General features: G+C 56.6%; 1 protein-coding gene across 14 annotated transcripts in view; it reads left to right on the top strand.

Moving 5' to 3' along the window:
• TNK2 (tyrosine kinase non receptor 2) overlaps window positions 1-20,245 on the top strand; it is a 37,783-nt gene that overhangs the window by 7,227 nt on the left and 10,311 nt on the right. For 8 of the 14 annotated variants that reach the window (XM_024754723.1, XM_024754736.1, XM_024754729.1 and 5 more), the window contains exons 1-9: window positions 7,443-7,838; window positions 11,020-11,200; window positions 12,239-12,309; window positions 14,211-14,432; window positions 15,590-15,742; window positions 16,246-16,523; window positions 17,980-18,106; window positions 18,512-18,658; window positions 18,741-18,835. In XM_024754723.1, the coding sequence (XP_024610491.1) occupies window positions 7,761-7,838; window positions 11,020-11,200; window positions 12,239-12,309; window positions 14,211-14,432; window positions 15,590-15,742; window positions 16,246-16,523; window positions 17,980-18,106; window positions 18,512-18,658; window positions 18,741-18,835 (1,352 nt within the window). In that variant the 5' untranslated portion in view covers window positions 7,443-7,760. Of the gene's footprint in view, window positions 1-7,442; window positions 7,839-11,015; window positions 11,201-11,264; window positions 11,423-12,238; window positions 12,310-14,210; window positions 14,433-15,589; window positions 15,743-16,245; window positions 16,524-17,979; window positions 18,107-18,511; window positions 18,659-18,740; window positions 18,836-20,245 lie in introns of those variants that run through there. The other 6 variants (XM_024754726.1, XM_024754735.1, XM_024754734.1 and 3 more) reach the window with 6 other exon arrangements.

The raw sequence follows: 20,245 nt of genomic DNA, 5'->3' as shown, positions 1-20,245 counted from the left end.
GCCAAGGGCTTCTGCTGGATGTGAGAACTCTAGGTTCTTCCTGTCTCTGCCTGTCCCCTGGATGTTGTGTCTCCTCCTGAGGCAGGTTCTCCGCTCAGGCCCCTGACCTTTATTAGTCCCTGACCTTGGCAGGGCTGCCCCTCTATGGCCAGAGAGGAATCACCATTGCTCTGAACTGCTCTGCAGCTCCTAGGGATCCATTCCCTATGACAGCTTCTTAGGTGCCTCAGACCAGGCATGTCCCTTCCTTTTCAGGGTCTCAGTTTCTTTATCTCTAAAATGGGTGGGATTTAAGGTATCTTGAATATCTTGCAGTCCCTGACATCTCTCTCACTTCCAGGTTCGTACCCTTTCTCTCCCTGGCCCAGCAGCCCACCCTGAGCTGGATGTTCCTAGCTCCTGGGGTTCTGGTGTGGGCTCTGTCCCAAGGGGATGAGCAGTCCCTCTCACAGAGTAAATGCTCTCCAATTCACGGCTCTGGGCCCACCCCACCTCCAGGGCCCAACAATAGGCCCCTTCAGCTCTAGGCTCTTGCTGAGGGGTTGGGGGAGTGGGGTGAGGCCTGAGCTGGTAGGCAGGGTGACCAGCTGGGCGGCCTCTGCCCAGCCCTGGAAGAGCCCTGGGAGTGGCTGGCTGCTGGGAGCCAGACTACATCCTTCGTCTCTTCCCGGGAGCCTCGGCTGCTGGGCCTTGGTGCCGGGAGGATGTTTGGGCCAGAGGATGGTGAGAGGCAGCTCTCTGCAGTACCCTGCATCCCAGCCCTGTCACTCGGGCGTGTGGGGTGCGTGTGTGCAAGAGACCCAGGCAACTGCAGGAATTTACCCACTGTCACACTCGAGTGGTGTTTATGTGCGGGGGAGGGGTGCTCCAGGAATGTATTAGGGCTCTCAGTGTCCTGTCTCTGGGTGTCAGGGTTGGCACACTGGTCTTCGCTGGTGGAGTATGAAACAGCTAAAAAATACTTTCAAGGGCTTCCCTGGTGGGGCAGTGGTTGAGAGTCCGCCTGCCGATGCGGGGGACATGGGTTCGTGCCCCGGTCCGGGAAGATCCCACATGCCGCGGAGCGGCTGGGCCCATGAGCCATGGCCGCTGAGCCTGCGCGTCCGGATCCTGTGCTCCACAACGGGAGAGGCTGCAACAGTGAGAGGACTGTGTACCCCCCCCACAAAAAAAAAAAACTTTCAAGACCAAGTTGGTAGATGTGGGGAGGTACTGGGTTCAGTGAGGGCCTGTGGTTGTGGTGTTTAGTCAGGTTCTTTCCTTTCCTCTCTGAAAGTTACACCTCCTTCTCTGTTGGAGTCAAAGGAGATGAGGCGTAGGAGGGTCCCTGTATCTGGTGTGTCTGCCCCTGCTTCTGTGCCCTGCCTTCCCACCCTCTGACCCCCCTGTCTCCCTCCTCTCTCTCTGCGAGGCTGGGATGCCTGACAAACAAGACCTCCTGCCCATCGATCGACCCTGTGGTATCCCCAGCTCTCCCTCTGCAGTCTGATGAGAAGGCAGCCTTCAGTCAAAGCTCTTCCTCTGCCTTGAGGGACTGCTGTGTTGTCCCCAGGGCTGAAATAGCTTTGTGGGAGCAAAGTAGCTTAGTGGTTCTGGGACAGGAGTAGCTGTAACGAGATTGGCTGCCCTTCTTCGCATGAAGGTGCTTGCTTTTCTGGATTCGAAATAATGGGGGGAAGCAAAGCCAGGGCCAACAAGGGCAGCCAGGCTTATTCCTGGTATTCACTGGACATAAGGTGGTACCAGCTCACTGGAAAAGAGACAGGCCTCCTTTCCCCAGTGTCTGTCACAAAGGCTTGAAGTCCCTTTCAGCAAACTCTTTTGACCAGGTGCCTTGCCAGATTCTTCTTGCAAGGTGACAGATATAAACAGATGGTTACAATGTACAAACCACAAGAGGTACGTACATAGGGCTCCCTCAATAGAATTATGTATTAATACAGAGTGCTACAGAAATAGCACCCTTTAAGGATCAGAGCATGATAGATAATTAAAATTTTTTTCATCCTTTTGGCTATTTTCCACGTGTAGTATTATGTGTTTATGCCACTCTTGTTTTCACACATACTTTAACAAAATAACATGGGAAGCAATGGCAAAAAGAACCGTTTGGGGATAGGAAATGGGAATTTACAAAGGAGATGACGTTTTATTTGGGTCTTGAGGGACCCAAATGTGTAGGAGTTCATCATGAAGAGAAAAGAGTATCACAAAGAATAACTCAAAGACATTAAAATTAAAGAAGATGTTGTGTCTAGGGAAGGGCAAGTATCTGACTTGGTTGGAATATGGAGACGTTTGAAGGAAATGATAAGAGTTGGAGGTGGACAGATAGGCAAGGGATGGATCCTGAAGGGCCTTGTATTTGGCTCAGTGAGGAATTACAGAGGATGTAAGCAGGAGAGGAACTTCGGATCCATGTTCAGATGACAGTATAAGAATAGGCAACTACGTGCCAGATGCTGTGCTAAGTGTGCCATTCATGATCTCATTGAGTTTGCACTTTCTGAAGGACGTACTATTTATTCCCATTTGCAGATAAGGAAATTGAGGCTTAGAGGTTAAGGCATTTGCCCAGGGGTGAGGTGTCTAGCCTAGGTGGCTGGTGTTGGCTTGTGATGTTTTCAGTCAGGGTATAAGAGCACACATAAGCTAGGTTTAAGGCGGGGGTTGATGAGCTCAATTTGGACATGTAGAATTTAGGGTACCTTTGCATCCTCCTGGTGGAGCTGGCTGTAAATGTCTAGAAGCATGGGTGTAGAGCTTCTAGAGCTCAGGAATGGAGACAGACAGCACATGGTGCTAATTGGAGCCCTGGGAGGAGAGGAGGTGACTCCCAGGGAGGGAAGAGAAGGAAGGGTGAGTTCCAAAGTCTTAGGAAATATCCACAGTTAAGGAGAAGGGTGAAGAGCCCTCAGGGTTAGACTCAGGGCCTGTGGGCTCAGCACTGCTGGCAAATATGCCTCAGGCTTGACTGTCCTCAGGGCCTCAGCTGCCAAGCTCCCCTGGAAGGGAGTGGGCCACTGTGGCCTGGAGATGGAGAGGGTGTGGACAGCCATGGTATGTGTCTGAATCACCCCCTTCTGTCCCTTGGCCTGTGGCCAGCCTCCTCCCCAGACCAGTGTGATTTCAGACCTGGGATGACCTGAAGGTGTGGGGTTACCTGGTACAGTTCCCTCTGGGATGAAGTCCCAAGGGGAACCAGCCTGGCCTTGGTCCAGAAGCTTGGGCGCTGCACACAGAGGGGTGAGTTGAGGTTGACTGGGCTTGGTGGGGCTGGCGTGTGTAGGCAAGATAATCCTCTGGTTGGGAGAGGAGCCATAAGCCCCCCTCCTTCTCCTTCCCAATATGTTGTTTTCCCTCCAGGGCCTGGAGAAGAGGGAGGGCAGAGATACCAGAGAGCTGGCCTGGCATATATTCCTGAGAATACGGTAGATTGTTTTGGAAAAATCTTCTTGGCCGGAAATTACATGTCACGTCTGCTCCTCAGTGTGGATTTGTAACTTGACTGATGCTGTTGGAGAGCCTGGGGGAGGGGAGTGGATGGCAGAGGCAGGCTGGTTCCTGGGCCACTACCGGCTCCCTTTAGAGATAAGGGCGCAAGTTGTAGACCAGAGGGTATACACGTGGGGTGGATTCCCCAAATTCTAGAGGCAGTTTGGATCTTGTGGGTATCTTGTAATAGGATGGCTTTCGGAGGCAGGGGCCTTGTGGAGGGAGGAGGTGGGGAGAAAGCAGGATGGGGGAATGGTTTAGATCAGACTCTTTATCCAACCAGGAGAAGGAGGGATCTGGGGGCCTGGCATTTTCAGCCTCTCTTTCTCGAAGGCCTCCTGAGTGTTCCTGCAGCTACTCCCAAAACCAGTTTCTGCCATAGCTGCAGTAAGATGCAGAGGAGCTTCTGCCTAGAATACACACCCTGCTTGGCAGGGTCATCCCCTATGCCAACGCGCTTCAGCTGGAGAAGGAGCTTTTGAAGAGTGAGCCTTATGGGAACTCACCTAGTGCCCACCCGGGGTCTCCTTCCTCAGTCTTGAGGTGGAGTGTGTGTGGGGGGGGAGGGGAGTGGGGAGTAGAGGTGTCTCAGCATTTCCCTCCTCCTCTGTCCCAAACCCCCAAGGTGTGAGGGTGCCCTGAGCTCATCCCTAAATACCCGGTACTGAGGAGTCAGTGGATGCTTCAGATGCCATTGGAATGAGAGGGTGTGCGTGTGGCACCTTGGGGCCTCTGCCGTGGGACTTCCTCCACTAGCAATGTCCTCATCCTGGCACTGGGTGACAGCCCTGCGTGGACACGTGTTGGAGCAGCTCCTGCGGGAGGGAGTGTGGGTACTCGCACTCTTCTGAGCCCAGAGAGGTCAGCCACAGTGCTCTGCCCGGCCGAGCAGTCTTGGGGGCGGGGCGGGTGGAGGTGCAGGCGGGGAGAAGTCCAGGCTGGTGAGAAGAGGCGTGGGCTGCGGAGGGCTGAGGTCTCCCTCCCAGTGCGGACGCGGGGGGCGTGGCTTCCACTGCGGAGAGGAGTGGGCTGGGCAGGTTCCCCGGGCCTGAGTGGAGTGCGGAATGGCAGCGCACCAGGGAGCCTGGCAGGTGGGCGCATGCTTGGAGCTAGGTGGAAGCTGGGCTGGTGGAAGGAGAGGGGTCTAGAGGGAGGGGTCTCAGGTCGAGTTAGGATGGGGACTTCTCTTCTGTGAGCTTCTTGGACGGACCCCCCCCCCCTTGTCATGGAGTATGGGGGCCCTTGAGTCCCCAGGACCTGATCGGTGGCTGTGGATCTCTGGGGTCCTGGAGGCGGCCAGGGGCCGCGGGGAGCTGTGGCTCCGTGGTCAGTGAAGTTGCAGCCCCGCACCTGGCTCTCTGGGGGGCAGCCTGCGCTGCGGAGAGGCGGCTCCTTGGAATGGAGCCTGTGCACGGGATTGGGGGAGGGGCAGCCGCAGGCCCAGCGGGAGAGACCGCTACCACCAGGCTCTGCTCCCTCGCTCTGGCTGCAGGTGGCAGATACGGGGCTGTGGGGTGCGTGCGGGCCCGAGGACTGGGCCTTCCCTTGGCTGAGGTGCTTTAGCGGTCCCTGCCCTCCTTGTTGAGGATGCTCGAGGCCCGGCCCCTCAGGACGCAGGGCAGTGACGCTGCCGGTGCGCTGGAGGGGCGGGGACTGCGGGAGGGCTCTGCTCCCCTCCCGGGCCCTAAAGCCCGGAGTTTGGGTTCCAAGGGTGAGAGATTTGCATATCTGCGCCTCACTGGGGCCGAGGAGGGACAGCAGGTAATAGGGGAAACCTGGGGGATAGCCAGGTAGCCAGGCCCTAGACCGCATCGTCTGCTGGTGAGCTGAGGGGAGCCTTTCAGGAGTGAGGGGTATCTGTGATCCTGGCCCCAGGACAGATCCTGGGGGCTGGGATGCTGGGTAAAGAAGGGTGATGTGTTTGTGTGTGGGGTGGGGCGGGGCGAGTCAGTGGTGGTGAATTCCTGTTGCTGACATCTGCTTCAGTATCTCTGAGTCCTTGGAACCCAATTAAGCTGCCCTTTGGGCTTGCTTCATCGCTGCAGGGGAGCCCCGAAAGCACTGCCAGGATGTGGGTTTAGTCCTTTATGGACACTGAGTCCCTGTGCCCTGGACATTCCCTCTTATTGGCTTTATGAATCTGCGTATTAAGCCAAATGTCCCTGTTTGCTTTGGAAAACATGACCATGGTATTTATGGGTCGGCTTCCCTTCCCCTTGGAGATCAAGCACTTTCTCTCTTGACCAGTAGAGGGCAGTCACTGACAGGACGAAGCGGGGTGGGGGTGGCGGTGCAGAAAGGTGGCTGTTTTCTGGGGCTGGGAGAAGAGGTCCAGGAGCTGGCCTGACCTCTGACCCCTGACCATGCTTTGCTTTTCTCCACAGCCTCCCACAGCTGGATTGCTGAGCAAGCTACTGAGGCTTGTTCTTACCTGATGTACAAAGGAACAGGCAGGCATGGGGTTCTTGTGGATTTGGGGCACATCTTTCAGGGGGTGGCTATAATTTTCAGTCTGGCCATTCAAATCCAGCAGTCCTCCAACTTGCGGTAGAGGGAATAATCCTGCTTAAACTGTCCCTTGAAGTCAGGTCCCTGGATCTCCTTCAGAATGGTGCTTTGTGGGAAATAAGCAATAGGCTTCTCTGTGCTGTGGGCATTGTGAGCCAGCGTTTGCGGGAAGGTCAGCTCCAGTGTGACCTTGACCCGACCTCATCTTGTCCATTAGCTCTGATTCCATTCTCAGACTGGTGATTCACTGGCACCGAAGGGAGGCTGCACCTGGCTGGCCTCACAAGCTTTGGGTGGTGGTGGATGACATGACAGGGGGATGGGAAAGAGGACTGATTGCTGGGGGTGTCCCATTTCCCCACTCCCTGAGTCAGATCTGGAAACGACTGTCCCTGCAGGCACCTCCCTGCCAGGGAGGTCAAGCACTAAGAGAGAGGCCCTGGAAAGAGCCTGGGATGCTGACTCCCCAAAACTCAACCCCAGCTGCCTACTCCACCAGCCAGCTGGGACTCCCAGAGCTGGTGGCCAGCTGGATAGGGACAAGAGAGCAGTGTGCAAGAAACAGGGGCTCCCTGGGCATGGCTGGGAGGGGGGTGCTGAGGGAGCCTGAGAGGACTTCCTGCAGCTGTCAGGTGTGTCTGGGGGCTGTAGCGAGGGGGGTGTAAGAGCAGCTGGCGCCCTTGAGGAGGGCCAGAGGGATCACTTGTCAGCTCTAGGAATGTGTAGGTTCCACGGGGGCTTCATGGGGTGACTGCAGTTCCCTCTGGGTGGGGCTGTTGTCTGTGTGTGTAGGTGCTATTCAGGAGACCTCCTGTGGCCCGGAATCCTCTAGCTTTGGCTGGGGGCATCGCAGGGTTTAGGGGCATATTTGTGTGTTTTGAGGGGGCTTTGGATCTTGGCCAGCTGGACTGGGAGATTCTTCCCCCCACCCCGGCTCTTGGCTGGACTGCCCCGCTCTGGCAGGCTGCCGGACTCCTATTTCCGTCGGGCACCAGGGTAACAGGGCCACATTAGGGCCTGAGCCAGGAGACGCCCAGCCAAGGCTGGGACTGGGAGATGGGGGAGGGTCTCCGAAGGGTCTGCCTGCAAGGTCCAGGAACGACTCTCTGGTGTCCAAGCCCCCAGCTCAGGCTGTGCACTAAGCCCTCACAGCCCCAGACAGGCGCTACGGGGGCCTCTTTGTATATTGCTGCCTGATTGACCTAGCCCCCACCCTAAAATCCCAGGGGTTGTCTGCAGCTCTGGGGGCTGGGGTGGAAGCCAGAGACAGGGGCCTTGTGTGCGGGGAGGAGGTGGGGGCAGCGCGGGTGGCTGGGAGGAAGAGTACCCCCATTCCCGCCGCCCTCTTGGCAGTGATTCAGAAAGGTCCTTTTTCAGCCAGTGTCAGAGCTGCTCAGCTGGGGAGGGAGGGGGGAGGGTGCCAGGGAGTAGGGCTGGAGCCGTGACCACTGCGCTGGAGAGAAGACAGAGACACACGACTGAGGACCCAGGCTGCAGTCAACTGAGAGAAGAACTAACTCTCTCCTGCCAGGGTAGCCAGCTGTGGAAACAGCTGTAGAGCAGAGAAAAGGGGACCACCCTATTCTTCTGCTCCATTTCCCACCCCTGGTGTGGGATTTGGGGGGTCTCTGGGGCAGACCTCTGGCCAACTTCACTTCTGGGCAGAACCTGAAATTCAGGAGCTGAGACCACTGCCCACCCCACCTCCCTCGGGCCAGAGCCCCGGTGACCTGGTCAGGGGGTCCAGCTCCGTGGAGATGCCAGCAGCTCGTCGGTTCCCTGGCTTAGAGCTCTCCTTCCCTCTTCTTGCCAGACTCCGGCGGAGACTCTACACAGTGAGTGGGGGGTTGCGGGTGGGAGCTGGACAGACTGAGAGGCAGCCCTGCGCTGAGGGCCAGAGAGCAGGACCGGGCTGCTTGACAGGGGTTCAGGGCCTCCCTGCTCCAGCGGCTGCATTCTTGGTGGCGAGTGTGTCAGGAGAGCGTGTGTGGGAAGTGTGCGTGCCGGCCATGAGAGCCACACGTGTCAGACACAGGTGTGTGGACGGGGCTGTGCTGGGGGCAGCCGCAGCAGTGCCCTGTGCTTTCACCGACAAAGACATGGGCTAGAGAGGGAGGGAGGGGAGGGAGGGGACATGTCCAGGGTCACCCTGGGTGGGGTGGTGGAGACCGGACAGGGACCCTGGCTGCTTTCTTCTCACCCAGATCCCAGTGTTCTCTCTAGTCTTCCCCCCACACACACCCGCCCCACGCAGAGCAGCCCTGTTCCTGGGGTTGGGGAGCAGGGAGAGGAGGACCCAGCCGAGCAGGGAGATTTGTTAGCTGGTGTTTCATGGGTAAAGGAACAGGGCAGACTGTGCTTTCTAAGCAGCTTCTTCAGGGGAGTGGCCTCTGGGTCTCTCCCAGCCCGGACCACACAGGGCAGGGCTTGGACCTGTTCTCAGGAGTGGCTGCCTCCTACCCCCAGGAGGGTAGGAATGAGTGGCCTGGAGCCCTGGGATTCGGAGACTGGGGAGGAAGCAGTGGGGATCTTCAGACCACTTGCCCTGGTGGCCAGCCTCTTCTTGGGCTGAGCTGTGTAGGGGGTGGGATCATTTTGCTCCAGGGATGGAATAGTGATGGCGGAAGTGCTGGCTGGCCTCTCCTGGTCACGCCACAGAGAGACGGGGCCTAGGTTAGTGATTTTCACAGGGCACCTTTGGGGCTTTCTTCTGGAAAGCAGTGGTGCCCTGCCCTCTTAAGTCCACACCTCCTTGTTTGTAACAGATGGCTTTGCTGTGGATAAGTGAGTTAATACAGCTAAGTGCTCAGAACTGTGCCCAGCATGTAGTTAACTGTAGTTGAAGTGTTAGAGTTTTTATTTTTCTTAACTAAAATTAAGAGAAATACAACCTGTTTACTCTGTGTGTGTGTGGTCAGTCAACTTAATGCCTCCTGTAATATAAAGGAGAACCAAAAGGAAATCGATTGTAGCATTTTGTGTATTCTAATATGTCAGTACAATCTGACATCACCAAGCAGTCAGATGCTAAGACCTCAGGTAGAACCAGCACGGCAACATCTACACAAGTGCTGACTGAGAGGAGAGTTTTGAAATAGTAGGGTGGGCTGCCTTCAGTGATATTTTTCTGAATGGTGGACAACTTCTGTTAAGTTCCAAACAAAGCAAAAGGCCAGTTTTCCCTCAGTTTACACAGTAGCTCCATTCCAGGAAAATTCAGTCTGTATTAACACTATAAAAATGCTTTCTTGTTCATATGTAAAATGGGGTTTGATTTATAATCAGATGATTATAGACAAATTTCTCACCTGCATGAATTAAGTTGTATGGGATTTGGGACAGTGTGTGAGTCCCCCAGCCACCCACTCAGTGCCACTAATGGTCCCCCAACACTGTGACAGCCAAAAATGCCCCCTAGGGGGCTGTATGGCCCTCATGAGAACCATCTGGGTGAAGGGTTAGGGCTTAAAGTTTGGAAACCCCCTTCTGGACCAGCCACTTTGGTAGAGGAGCCAGGGTTTGAACTGAGGGCTTCTCTTTCCCAGTGGTGGCTCTTTGTACTGCCCTGGGCTGCCTGGGAGAGTCTGAGCTCCTGGCACTGGGTTGGCAGCACCGCTGGGAACTGTGAGAGCAGAAGGCTCATGCTGGTCCCAGACTGTGAGCACCTGCTCTCTTAGTGTGACCTGTGATGAGCGCTGGGGGACAAGGCCACCTCCAAGTCGGGAGGAGGGGGTCTTGGGGCAGCTGGCCTTTTCCCTCATCCCTGTCTTCTCCAGTGGTGATTGAACACGGGTCAGGGGCTGGCCAAGCCCTCAGCTCTGATGGGTCTTACTCGGACAAGGATGGGTTTAGTGTCGGGCTGCTTAGTTTTGAGGGTGCCACTGGCTTCTTTCTCTGGGCCCCAGAGGGTGTAACAGGTCTGGTGGCCCCTTGGCTGATTGAGGCCTGCATGTAATTTTGTTTGACCAGCACAGCATACACATGTGCTTGCGTGTGTGTATTTCAAACTTGAATTAGTTGACATAGTTCAAAAGTCAGGAGAAAGATCTAATGTCAAGTGTAAACAAGGAACAGAATGGTGTGGGTAATGGGTGAGTATTTGTGTGGGGAAAAAACAAGTCTGGAAGAACGCGTAAAAGTCATGAATGGCAGCCGACTTTGGGGATGGGGCTGAGGTGGCTGTGCGGCAAGAGAGGGATGAGACTTTACGGCTCTCGTGTGCCTTTTGAATATCTTACATGTGCGTATAGTACCTTTTCAAAAAAAAATTTTAATAGCGAGATTTTACACGTCGATTCAGATTTCTGGTATTTCTGGAAAATGTTGAAAGCTTTGACCACAGTGGGCCAGAGTCTGTTGTGACAGCCGTTGACAGCAGTCTGAAAGCCCGCCCCAGCCTCTGCCCCTCCTTCCCTCTGACCCTCCTGTGGTCCTGGAGGTGTTTGTGTGGTGGCCTGTGGAGGGGTCTTTGGACCTGGGGGGAGGCTCATGTGATGTCAGGCATTGAGAGGACAGTAGCTAGAGCTCATCTAGTCGCTGTGGGGTCCATCAGGTCTGGGGAGCTCATGGATGGGTCTCAAGGGGCACTGCACCCCCAAAAGTTTTGTAATTAAAACGTTATGAATAAGGATACATATATTTTCCTGGAGATACACTCGATAGTTTTCATCAGATTCTCAAAGGCCTTGTGACAACAGGAGCGTTTAAGAGCCAGTGGGGAACCGGAGAACAGAGTTTGATCTCAGGTCACTCGGCCATGGATGGCAGATTTGGGGAGTAAGACCCTAACTCCAGGGCCTGGGCTGTGTCCCAACTGCCCTGATTCTACCCTTGTTGCCATAGGAGGAGGACAGGTGGCTACAGGCTCTTCTGTACAGCTGTTTAGGGGAGCAAGAAGGTGGTGTGAGTTCTTCCCCACAGCACATAGTAGGATGTGGGTGAGCCCAAGGCAGAGGCGGGGTCGCCTGTTACCTGCCTGCATCCCACGGTCCCTGAGCCATTCTTCTCTCCCCGCAGAGGCTGGGGAGCGGCAGCATGCAGCCGGAGGAGGGCACAGGCTGGCTGCTGGAGCTGCTGTCCGAGGTGCAGCTGCAGCAGTATTTCCTGCGGCTCCGCGACGACCTCAACGTTACCCGCCTGTCCCACTTTGAGTATGTCAAGAATGAGGACCTGGAGAAGATTGGCATGGGCCGGCCTGGTAGGTGGGGGCATTGGCCTTGCCTGTCGTCGCCCCACTGACCATTTACCTCCTCTGTCCTCAGGATCGGCAACCGCATGGAAGAGCCCTCCCCCCTTTATTCCGTGGGGTGGCAGAGCTGAGAACTCTCACTGCCTGTCCAAGAGCCCCCGCGGTGGGGCAGAGGGGCATCAGTAGATGCTGTACACAGTGAGTGCATGAGGACAGTTTGCGGTTGTGAAGGTGAATTGGAGTTTGAGGAATCTTACTTAAATTTCTGGCTACTCAGGATTAACTACGCACTCTGTTTTGTTTGTGCAGACATTTCTAGGGTGTATTTCTTCCATCTTCTCCTCTTTTATAAATGTAGAATTGAGTCTGTTCTGAACACCAGGGGGGTTAGTGTCCAGAGGTCTGTGGAGAAGGGAAGATAAAATCCTTCAGATGATGGTTTGCTGCTTTTCTACCCATCTCTCCCTTTCTCTGTCTCTCCTACAAAGATCTGTTCTATAAGTTGAACTCTTTTTTTTTTTTCTATGTGTTTATCCTGAAAGTAGTGACTATAGCTTCTAGAAGTCACAGTGTTCCTTGTAGAACATTAGAAACTTTTGAGTGCATTCAGCCTGAAATAGCTAAATAAGTAATGATGTGCTAATTTAGACACTGACTTACGCTGCTTTTAGCCTAGAGAGTTGATATCTGATGCCAGTAACATAATAAAATTTTATGGGAGAAGAACTCAAAATTGGGGAAATTCTGTCCGTTACCTTGATTTATTTTTTTTTTTCTTGAGAGTTGGCATAAGAGCACTACTGTTCAATTTTGGTGGTTAAATACCTCCATCCGGTTCGAGAAGGATTGCCTAGAAGTGGAATGCAGTGACCATCTGGTTAATGGCAGCCCCTGGTTGGTGGGGATGGCTTGTTTCCTTGGTGTCATCGTGCTGGGCAGTGTCTAGTGGTGGACTCCCCCCAGGGTGACCGAGGAAGCCTGCGATGGGCAGCAGCCTCTTGGGGGTGTGAGCGCCTTAACAGCACGGGTTCCCCTTCCTCCCCGCAGGCCAGCGGCGGCTGTGGGAGGCTGTGAAGAGGAGGAAGGCCATGTGCAAACGCAAGTCCTGGATGAGCAAGGTGGGTGGACAGGGAGGGACGTGGGAGGGGTAGCTCACTGGGGCCTCCTCTGGTGTCGTCCTGAGAGCCTTCCCCCACTCCCCGCAGTATAATCTCGCACTTTGTACAGACCTCCCACCTCCGGGGTCTTATCGGGCAGGGTGCTTGTAGAGCTGCCTGGCTAAGCGTCTGTCTCCGCTGGAGACGGCACTGAGTGGCCTGTGTGTAGCCTTGGCTTCACGTCCCCTCCCGCCAGGCAGTGGTGCCGGGCATGGAACAGGCGCTTGTTGACAAGTGCGCTGTAACTTGAGCCCTCGCTTTGCCTAAGTGTTGGGGCCGGTGTCCAGCGTGGGGCGGTGGGGCCGTCTGGACCCAGGACGTCTTTGCTTCCCTCATCCCGCACCTCCCTAGTCTGTGGAGGGTTTCTCTGGTCACCGGGCCCCACTGACAGCTTCCTTCCCCAAGGCCCGCCCCCACCCCGTTGCCCTAATTTGGGTCTCTGGAGTGGTGAGTCCCAGGTCTGACTCAGGGGAACTTTGCCCATTGTCTGGAAGACAATGTGAAAGGAAGTGAACCAGCCGGGCCTTCCCCCCACTTCTGGCCTCAGGGCTGGGGAGAGGGGCGGGCAGTGCAGAACAGCTGGATCTGGGATTGGGCCACAGAGATTTCCTGGCTGTGATCTGGCAAGGGGCTGTCTCTTGGGATCCTGTGGCCTTTTCTGGGGACACTGTCCTGGTCCCTTGCCCAGGTTTTAGGGGAGGATGGGTGTGTTGGGGCGGGCGAAGGCAGGAGGGAAGAGCCACGCGGTGTGCAGGATTCAGGGGGTCTTGGATCTACCACTGACTCACAGGAGGTCCCCGGGCCAGTCGGTTGACCGCTCCAGACTTGAGGCATGTGGCCAGTAAGACAGTGCCAGCCGCACTTGCCCAGCTTACCTCACGGGGCCTTGGGCAGGGTCCCTTGAGAAAAAGGCTGTGAAGGACCTTGTCAGCTGAACACTGCTTGCAAATGGAAGGGATGCCAGTTGCTGGGAGGAAGGACGGAGCAGCGGCCAGAAGAGGCCCTCAGACTGGAGACCCCTTCACCCCATACAGACAAGGCTCTGCCGACCTTGGGGGCAGGGACCAACTGGGCAGAGGGTGCCGCCTGAAGCCGAGGCTTTGCATGCCCTGGTAGGGTGGCCAAGTCAAGCTGACAGGGCCGCTCTGACCCTCAGGGCTTCCCTCCTGTCCCCTGACCTTTGGCCCCTTCCCTCTCCAGCCCAGGCTGCAGAGTCCTCTCCAACCTTCCTTCTTTCTGAGCCCTCAGCTCTAGGCCTCCCTCCAGAAGCCCAGCTGTCTTCCCAGGCCCTTCCCCGGCAAGGCCTTCCTTCATCTGCACCCCCATACACACTCACGGTCCAACCTCAGGCTCAAATTATCCTCTCCCCAGGCAGGATGAAGAGCAGCCGACTCCCTGGGGAGGGTGGAGACAGACAGCGCCAAATGGGCAACCCAGAGACGGGGCCAGGGCTAAAAATGGACAGGAGGTGTTTGCGAGGGCCCCTAGGGCTCCTGCCCATCTGCTCGGGTGAGGGGCTGGAGTCTGTGCTGGGTAGGGGTACAGAGCAGGGAGGGGGGCAGAGGTGGTGCCGGGCTTTGGGCTATCCCTGACTCCACAGCTGGGTGTGGGACTGCAGCCGCCGCAGGCTGCATGCCTGACAGCCCGTTTCTGGCACGTAGCCCGAGGCCACACCGAGGCCGTGGGTTCCCGTTTGGAGGTGTGGTCAGGAGGGGGCATGGGCCTCCAGCCAGGCCGCCCCCCAGAAGTTTGGCAAAGCCACAACCTGTCTGGCAGCCTCGCCAAGGACCCAGTGGGGCAGGACTGAATGACCGGCTCTGGGGCCTCAGGGTTCCATCTGGCCCCTGGCTGCCTTCAAACAGGTGTTCAGTGGAAAGCGGCTGGAGGCTGAGTTCCCCCCTCATCACTCTCAGAGCACCTTCCGGAAGACCTCACCCACCCCCGGAGGCCCAGCAGCGGAGGGGTCCCTGCAGAGCCTCACCTGCCTCATTGGGGAGAAGGACCTGCATCTCTTTGAGAAGCTGGGAGATGGCTCCTTTGGCGTGGTGCGCAGGGGCGAGTGGGACGCCCCCTCGGGGAAGACGGTGAGCTCTCTGGGTCCTGTGGGGCGTGGCAGGCCCTGCTCTGCCCTCTGAGGTGGATCTGTCCCCTCTGCTGGGATGTGAAGGGGGCTGGGGACAGGTCCAAAGTGGCTCACCCTGGAGTCCGTGCTCAGGGTTAACTAGACACATGTTCCTTTTTTCAGTTATAAAACTAATGATCATAAAAGTTTGGAGACTTAAAAATAAGAAAAACAAAAAAAAGCCTGTAATCCCACCACTCAGAGGAAGCAGAGTTAGCATTTACACCTTTTTTCCCTTCAGACATTTTGTTGAATTTCTTTAAGATACACATTTTAGACACAACTTTTTAACACTTGCCCTTTCATCTTAGTATTGTATTTAAAAAATTTTCCCTGGAGGGAAAGATAGCGTGTGTGCAGTAAAGCATACAGTTCTTGAATGTACGGCTCAGTGACTTTTCACATACGCGTGGGCCCGTGTGACCACTGTCCAGATTGTGATGTAGAACAGGGGTCCCCAACCCCCGGGCCGTGGACCGGGACCAGTCCACGGCCTGTTAGGAACCAGGCCGCACAGCAAGAGGTGAGTGGTGGGCAAGTGAGCGAGCTTCATCTGCCGTTCCCCATCGCTCGCATTAGCGCCTGAACCCTCATATCCAGCACCCCCCCATCCCAGTCTGTGGAAAAACCGTCTTCCACAAACCCGTCCCTGGGGCCAAAAAGGTTGGGGACCACTGGTGTAGAACATCTCTGTCACCCGAGAAGGCTCCCTCATGCCTCTTCCACTGAGTATAACCTCCCTTCAAGGGAAGCCACTCTTCTGATTTCTGTCACCAGATTAGTTTTATGGCATTTTATTTAAAGCATTATATTTAAAGCATTTTAAAAGCTTTAAATCCTTCTACACCAAAAACATATCTTATCATAACATTTTAATATTCCGTCATTGTACCGGTCATCTCTTACCTTGCGGTTGCCACTTAACCTGGGTACTCCCGCAGGAAGGGGAGGCCCGGCTCATGGCTGTTGGGGTAAGCTGCCCTCCCCCTGCCAGGCCACAGGCCCCTGGGACACGCTCACTCACCCGATGAGCAGGTCTGAGGCTGGAGTGGGGAGCAGGCTAGCCCGGAGTGTGGAGGCTGGGGCCTGTCCTGACTCTGCAGTCCCCACTCTGGCCAGGTGAGTGTGGCTGTGAAGTGCCTGAAGCCTGATGTGCTGAGCCAGCCAGAGGCCATGGATGACTTCATCCGGGAGGTCAATGCCATGCACTCGCTTGACCACCGGAACCTCATTCGCCTCTACGGTGTGGTGCTCACACCGCCCATGAAGATGGTAAGTGCTGTGGGCAGAAGGGGGATGGCAGCAGGGAGGACCCTGTGCCCCTCACCTCCTGCCTGTGCTGTGGTTACTCCCTCCATCCTGACGAAGGTCAGAGGTCCTCCAGATCCTGCTTTGGTCCCCCACCTGATGTGGCAAGGGGGCTCACAGGCCTACCCCGGTACTGACCGACCCTGGTGTCCGCTGGAGCTCACTTCCATCTCTCTGGGTTTGGCTTGTGTTCACCGGCAGAGGGTTGCACCCACGGGAGGGGCCGGTCCCAGAGTTTAGTGTTTGGCATTTGCTAACCTGAGCCTCTTTGGGTTGCTCTTCTGGGCCTCGGTTTCCCATGTTCCCTAGAGGGGAGAGGCTTGGGAAGCTGTAGGATTCCTAGAGGTCCCTGGAGAACAGGCCAGGGAGGAGCATGGAGCACGGCTCTGGCAGGCCTTGAGGGGAGGAGCTGAGGGAGGGGCAGGGCTCAGCCATGCTTATTCCTCCTTCCTCCTCCGTGGCCTCAGGTGACAGAGCTGGCACCTCTGGGATCGTTGTTGGACCGGCTGCGCAAGCACCAGGGCCACTTCCTCCTGGGTACCCTGAGCCGCTACGCTGTGCAGGTGGCTGAGGGCATGGGCTACCTGGAGTCCAAGCGCTTTATTCACCGTGACCTGGCCGCCCGCAATCTGCTGTTGGCCACCCGTGACCTGGTCAAGATCGGGGACTTCGGGCTGATGCGAGCACTACCCCAGAATGACGACCACTACGTCATGCAGGAGCACCGCAAGGTGCCCTTTGCCTGGTGAGGGGCAGGCGCTGCCGGCTCGCGGGGCCTGGACCAGCCCCCCCCCCACCCGGTCCCTACACACCCAGGCTTCAGAGCTTCCAGGGCCTTCCATACACCCACCAGCCCTTGTCTCTTCTGGGCCCAGGGTGCCCTTGTTGTGTGCCCATCCATTCACTTATCCATCCGGTAATTCTCAGGGGCCCACGTGCCAGGTGCTAGGGTGCACAGGGATAAGTGCTGTAGGACACATTAAGGCTTCCTGGAAGACGCAGTTTTAAGCTCCTGAAATACCAGAAGTTAGCCAGGCAGAGACTGGCTGCTAATCGTGTCCCAGGTAGAGCTGGGGGCAGGCAGGGCCTTGTAGACTGACGAGGGATGTTCACCTGCACACTGGGGTGGTACCTGGCCCTGCCCTCGCCCCTGTGTGAGCTTATCGTGTGCTGAGACCGTCATGATCCTCTGTTGTCAGAGGCTCCTGAAGGAGTGTCATCTCCTTGCTTTGGGGTGGGAGGAGTCGGTCCAGTTCTGGTTGCCAGAAAACCCTCTAATCCAGGATGTACAGTCACCCCTAATTAATTACTGACTTTATATCTAGGATGATCACACATCCTGGATTATGCCTGATGTCCTGGAGTAATTAATAGCACCTCCTTTCATACTCAAGTGTCCTGGTTTGAATGGTAAATTATAAGGTCACCTTTTTTTATGCAGCCCTCTTAAAACAATCCTGTGAAGTGAGCAGATTATTGTTATCCCCATTTCACAGATGAGGAACGTGGGGCTTAGAGCTCTTGGGTGACTTTCCCTGGGTCCCACGCCCTTTGAGTGGCAGGGCCAGCTCTCCAGTCCCATGAGGTATCTCTGATTCTCCATCTAGGGCGGCTTCCTCCTCACTCCCCATGCCTCAGTCCACCGTGGAATGAATACCCTTTGTTAGCTTCCCTGCAGTGCCATTTTTCTTCCTTACCCAAGAGGGAGCTCCAGAGAGTGTGTGGGATGAGGAAAGCGACTGTGACTGTTCCCACCCATTTTGGTTCTTCCCCAGGCCCTATCCAGATTTCCCACCCACACCTTCCTGCTGAAATGACCTAAATCCTAGGATCCTGCCCCAAATCTGGAAATTGTCATCCTCCCACCACAATTAGAAAACAGCCTGATATCTTATCCCACCCCACTTTTTGCCCCTTCTGGAGCTGCTGACCTTCTTCCTTTCCCTGACATGGGAACATCCTCCTCTCCCCACCCCAGGCCGCGCGTGGAAAAAAGACCTGAGCAGAGACAATTTTGTCCAAGTCTGTGCACCCCGTAGTTAAGAAGTCCTTAACTTCACACTGTGCCCCCAGTACCTACTGTGAACCTGGGCACGCGGGGCAACGGCACACTTGTGCATGAGCATTTGGGGTCCACTGGCGCTGATGCAGGGGGTGGGGGTGCTCTGAGAGGCCTTCTGCTTGACCCCTGTCTCTGCCAGGTGTGCACCTGAGAGCCTGAAGACTCGCACCTTCTCCCATGCCAGCGACACCTGGATGTTTGGGGTCACGCTGTGGGAGATGTTCACCTATGGCCAGGAGCCCTGGATTGGCCTCAATGGCAGTCAGGTGAGGGGGCTGGGGCTATGCTCCCCACAGCGTGGCTGGGGGTTGATTTGATCCTTGTCTCCCAACCTGGCCCTGTTGGAACTGGCTCCTACCTGTTGGAATCCCTGTCTCCCTTGCCCTGTGTCTGCCTGACCCCCCCAGGTAAGCTGAGCAAAGAGCACGGCCCCCAGTGGTCAGGAACAGGCCGGCCTGGGCTTTTTCGCAGTCCTCCTTTGCCACGGCCCCCTGTTCGGAGGCCCCAGACCTAGGGGTAAGGGTCAGAGGCCCAGGGTGCAGGCAGAGCTCTTCTTTGGGGTACAGGCATGGCGGCCAGCAGTTCCAGCCGTTCCGTGGGCTGGGGGGGGAGATGAGCGGTGAAGAGCCGGGTGCTCTGCTTGTCCTCAAACTGCACCTCCCCACCACCAGATCCTGCATAAGATTGACAAGGAGGGGGAGCGTCTGCCCCGGCCCGAGGACTGCCCCCAGGACATCTACAATGTCATGGTTCAGTGCTGGGCTCACAAACCAGAGGACAGACCCACCTTTGTGGCCCTGAGGGACTTCCTGCTGGAGGTGAGGGCAGATCTGCCCCCGGGGGCAGGGGTATCGAGCAGGTGTCAGCCTGAGGTGGTTAGTGACCTGTCTCTGCCCCCAGGCCCAGCCCACTGACATGCGGGCCCTTCAGGACTTTGAGGAACCAGACAAGCTGCACATCCAGATGAACGATGTCATCACCGTCATTGAGGGGAGGTAGGGAGCGCGGGGGCTGTGCCTGCACCGCTGTGAAGGGCACAGACTGGTTGGGCTTGGGGCCCAGAGCCATTCTGCCTCTCAGGTCCCCATGGCAACAGCCCCTCTCAGGGCTCCTGCAGCAAGAGGGGAGGGCAGGCCTGGGTCCGCCTGAGTGCATGGGGTTAAGTATGCAGGTGCGGTGGCTCGCAGGGGGGTTTCCCTGCCTAGCGTCTCCTCTGTCACCCTTTCCCACCAGACTCCAGTGCTGGCTCTGTGGGTTGGGGCCTCACTGCCGTAATGGTGGGGTGTAGGAAGTGGAGCAGCCTGGCCTCGGGGCCCAGCTGGGACTCCTGGACATTCTTCCTCTTATCCTCCCCTGCCCCACCTCTTCCCTCTCCTCCCAGGATAAGGACTCTGGACTCCCACCTGGGTGCCCTTCAGTAGCCCCAAGCAGCCCTGCCTCTTCCTGGCAGCCTCTGCCTTCCCAGGGCTCTCCTCTGTCCTCTGCTGGGCCTCCCACCTGGCCATTTTGTCCCCGGGCTGCCCTCACAGGGTCTCTATTCCTGCCCCCTCAATCCCCCTCACAGCTGGCAACAAGTGTCTGCCTGCAGGCAGCCTCTCCTGAGTCAGGTCTCCCACCTGGAGCCCCCAAAGTTCAAGCCTGCCTGCTGTGGAGGCCCCCCTACCGCTCAAGCCACCCTCTGTTATCTCATCCCCAGGGTGTCTGAGAAGCTGGTTGCGGTGGGGAGGGCTAGAGGTGCCTCTGGGGTAGGGGGTGAGCACGGAGGACCCGGAAGAGGAGCGAGGCAGAGGAAATCCCCCACGCTCCCAGCCCCTCTGACTCAGAGCCAGGCAGGGACTTCCCACGGAGCCCTTCCTACCTGGACTTCAGGTTTGGGGGTCTGAGACCTTTGGATAAACCTTGTGCCTCATGGGGGGTTGTTGAGAGGGAGTGTTTCTGGGTCTGAGTCAGACTGACAGAGTAGGCCCTGGAGCCCGGGCTGGCTGTGGAGGAGCATGGCCTGCACGCGTTGTGGCCCCAGCATCTCCTCCTCAGGCTGGGGCTCCCCTCACGTTCGGGCCCCGTATCTGTGAATTAAGAATGACATCCTAGCAAGTTGGGCAGGGGGAGGTATGGTTGGGGAGTTAGTGGTGGTGGACAGAAAGCTAGAAAGCTGCTAGGAGAGAAGCCTGGAGGAAAGGAAGGAATACGTAGTCTGTGGTTTGGAGCTAAGGGGCCAGGGAAGGGAATGCAGGCGTGGCAGTCTGGGGAGCATTCTGGAAATAGGAAGATTAGGGTGGGGGCCCTTCTGGAGGTGCATGGCAGGACCTTCAGCTAGAATCTGAGCCTACAGCCATTCCCACCTCCAGGAGCCAGAGGGCCCTGGACCTGAGCCCTCTTGTGCCCTGTAGTCCCCAGGTCTTTAT

The sequence above is a fragment of the Neophocaena asiaeorientalis genome, unplaced genomic scaffold (assembly GCF_003031525.2).
Source record: "Neophocaena asiaeorientalis asiaeorientalis breed wild unplaced genomic scaffold, Neophocaena_asiaeorientalis_V1.1 scaffold423, whole genome shotgun sequence".
In the NCBI taxonomy this organism is placed as follows: Eukaryota; Metazoa; Chordata; class Mammalia; order Artiodactyla; family Phocoenidae; genus Neophocaena; species Neophocaena asiaeorientalis.
This window is presented reverse-complemented; position numbering and strand designations above follow the sequence as displayed.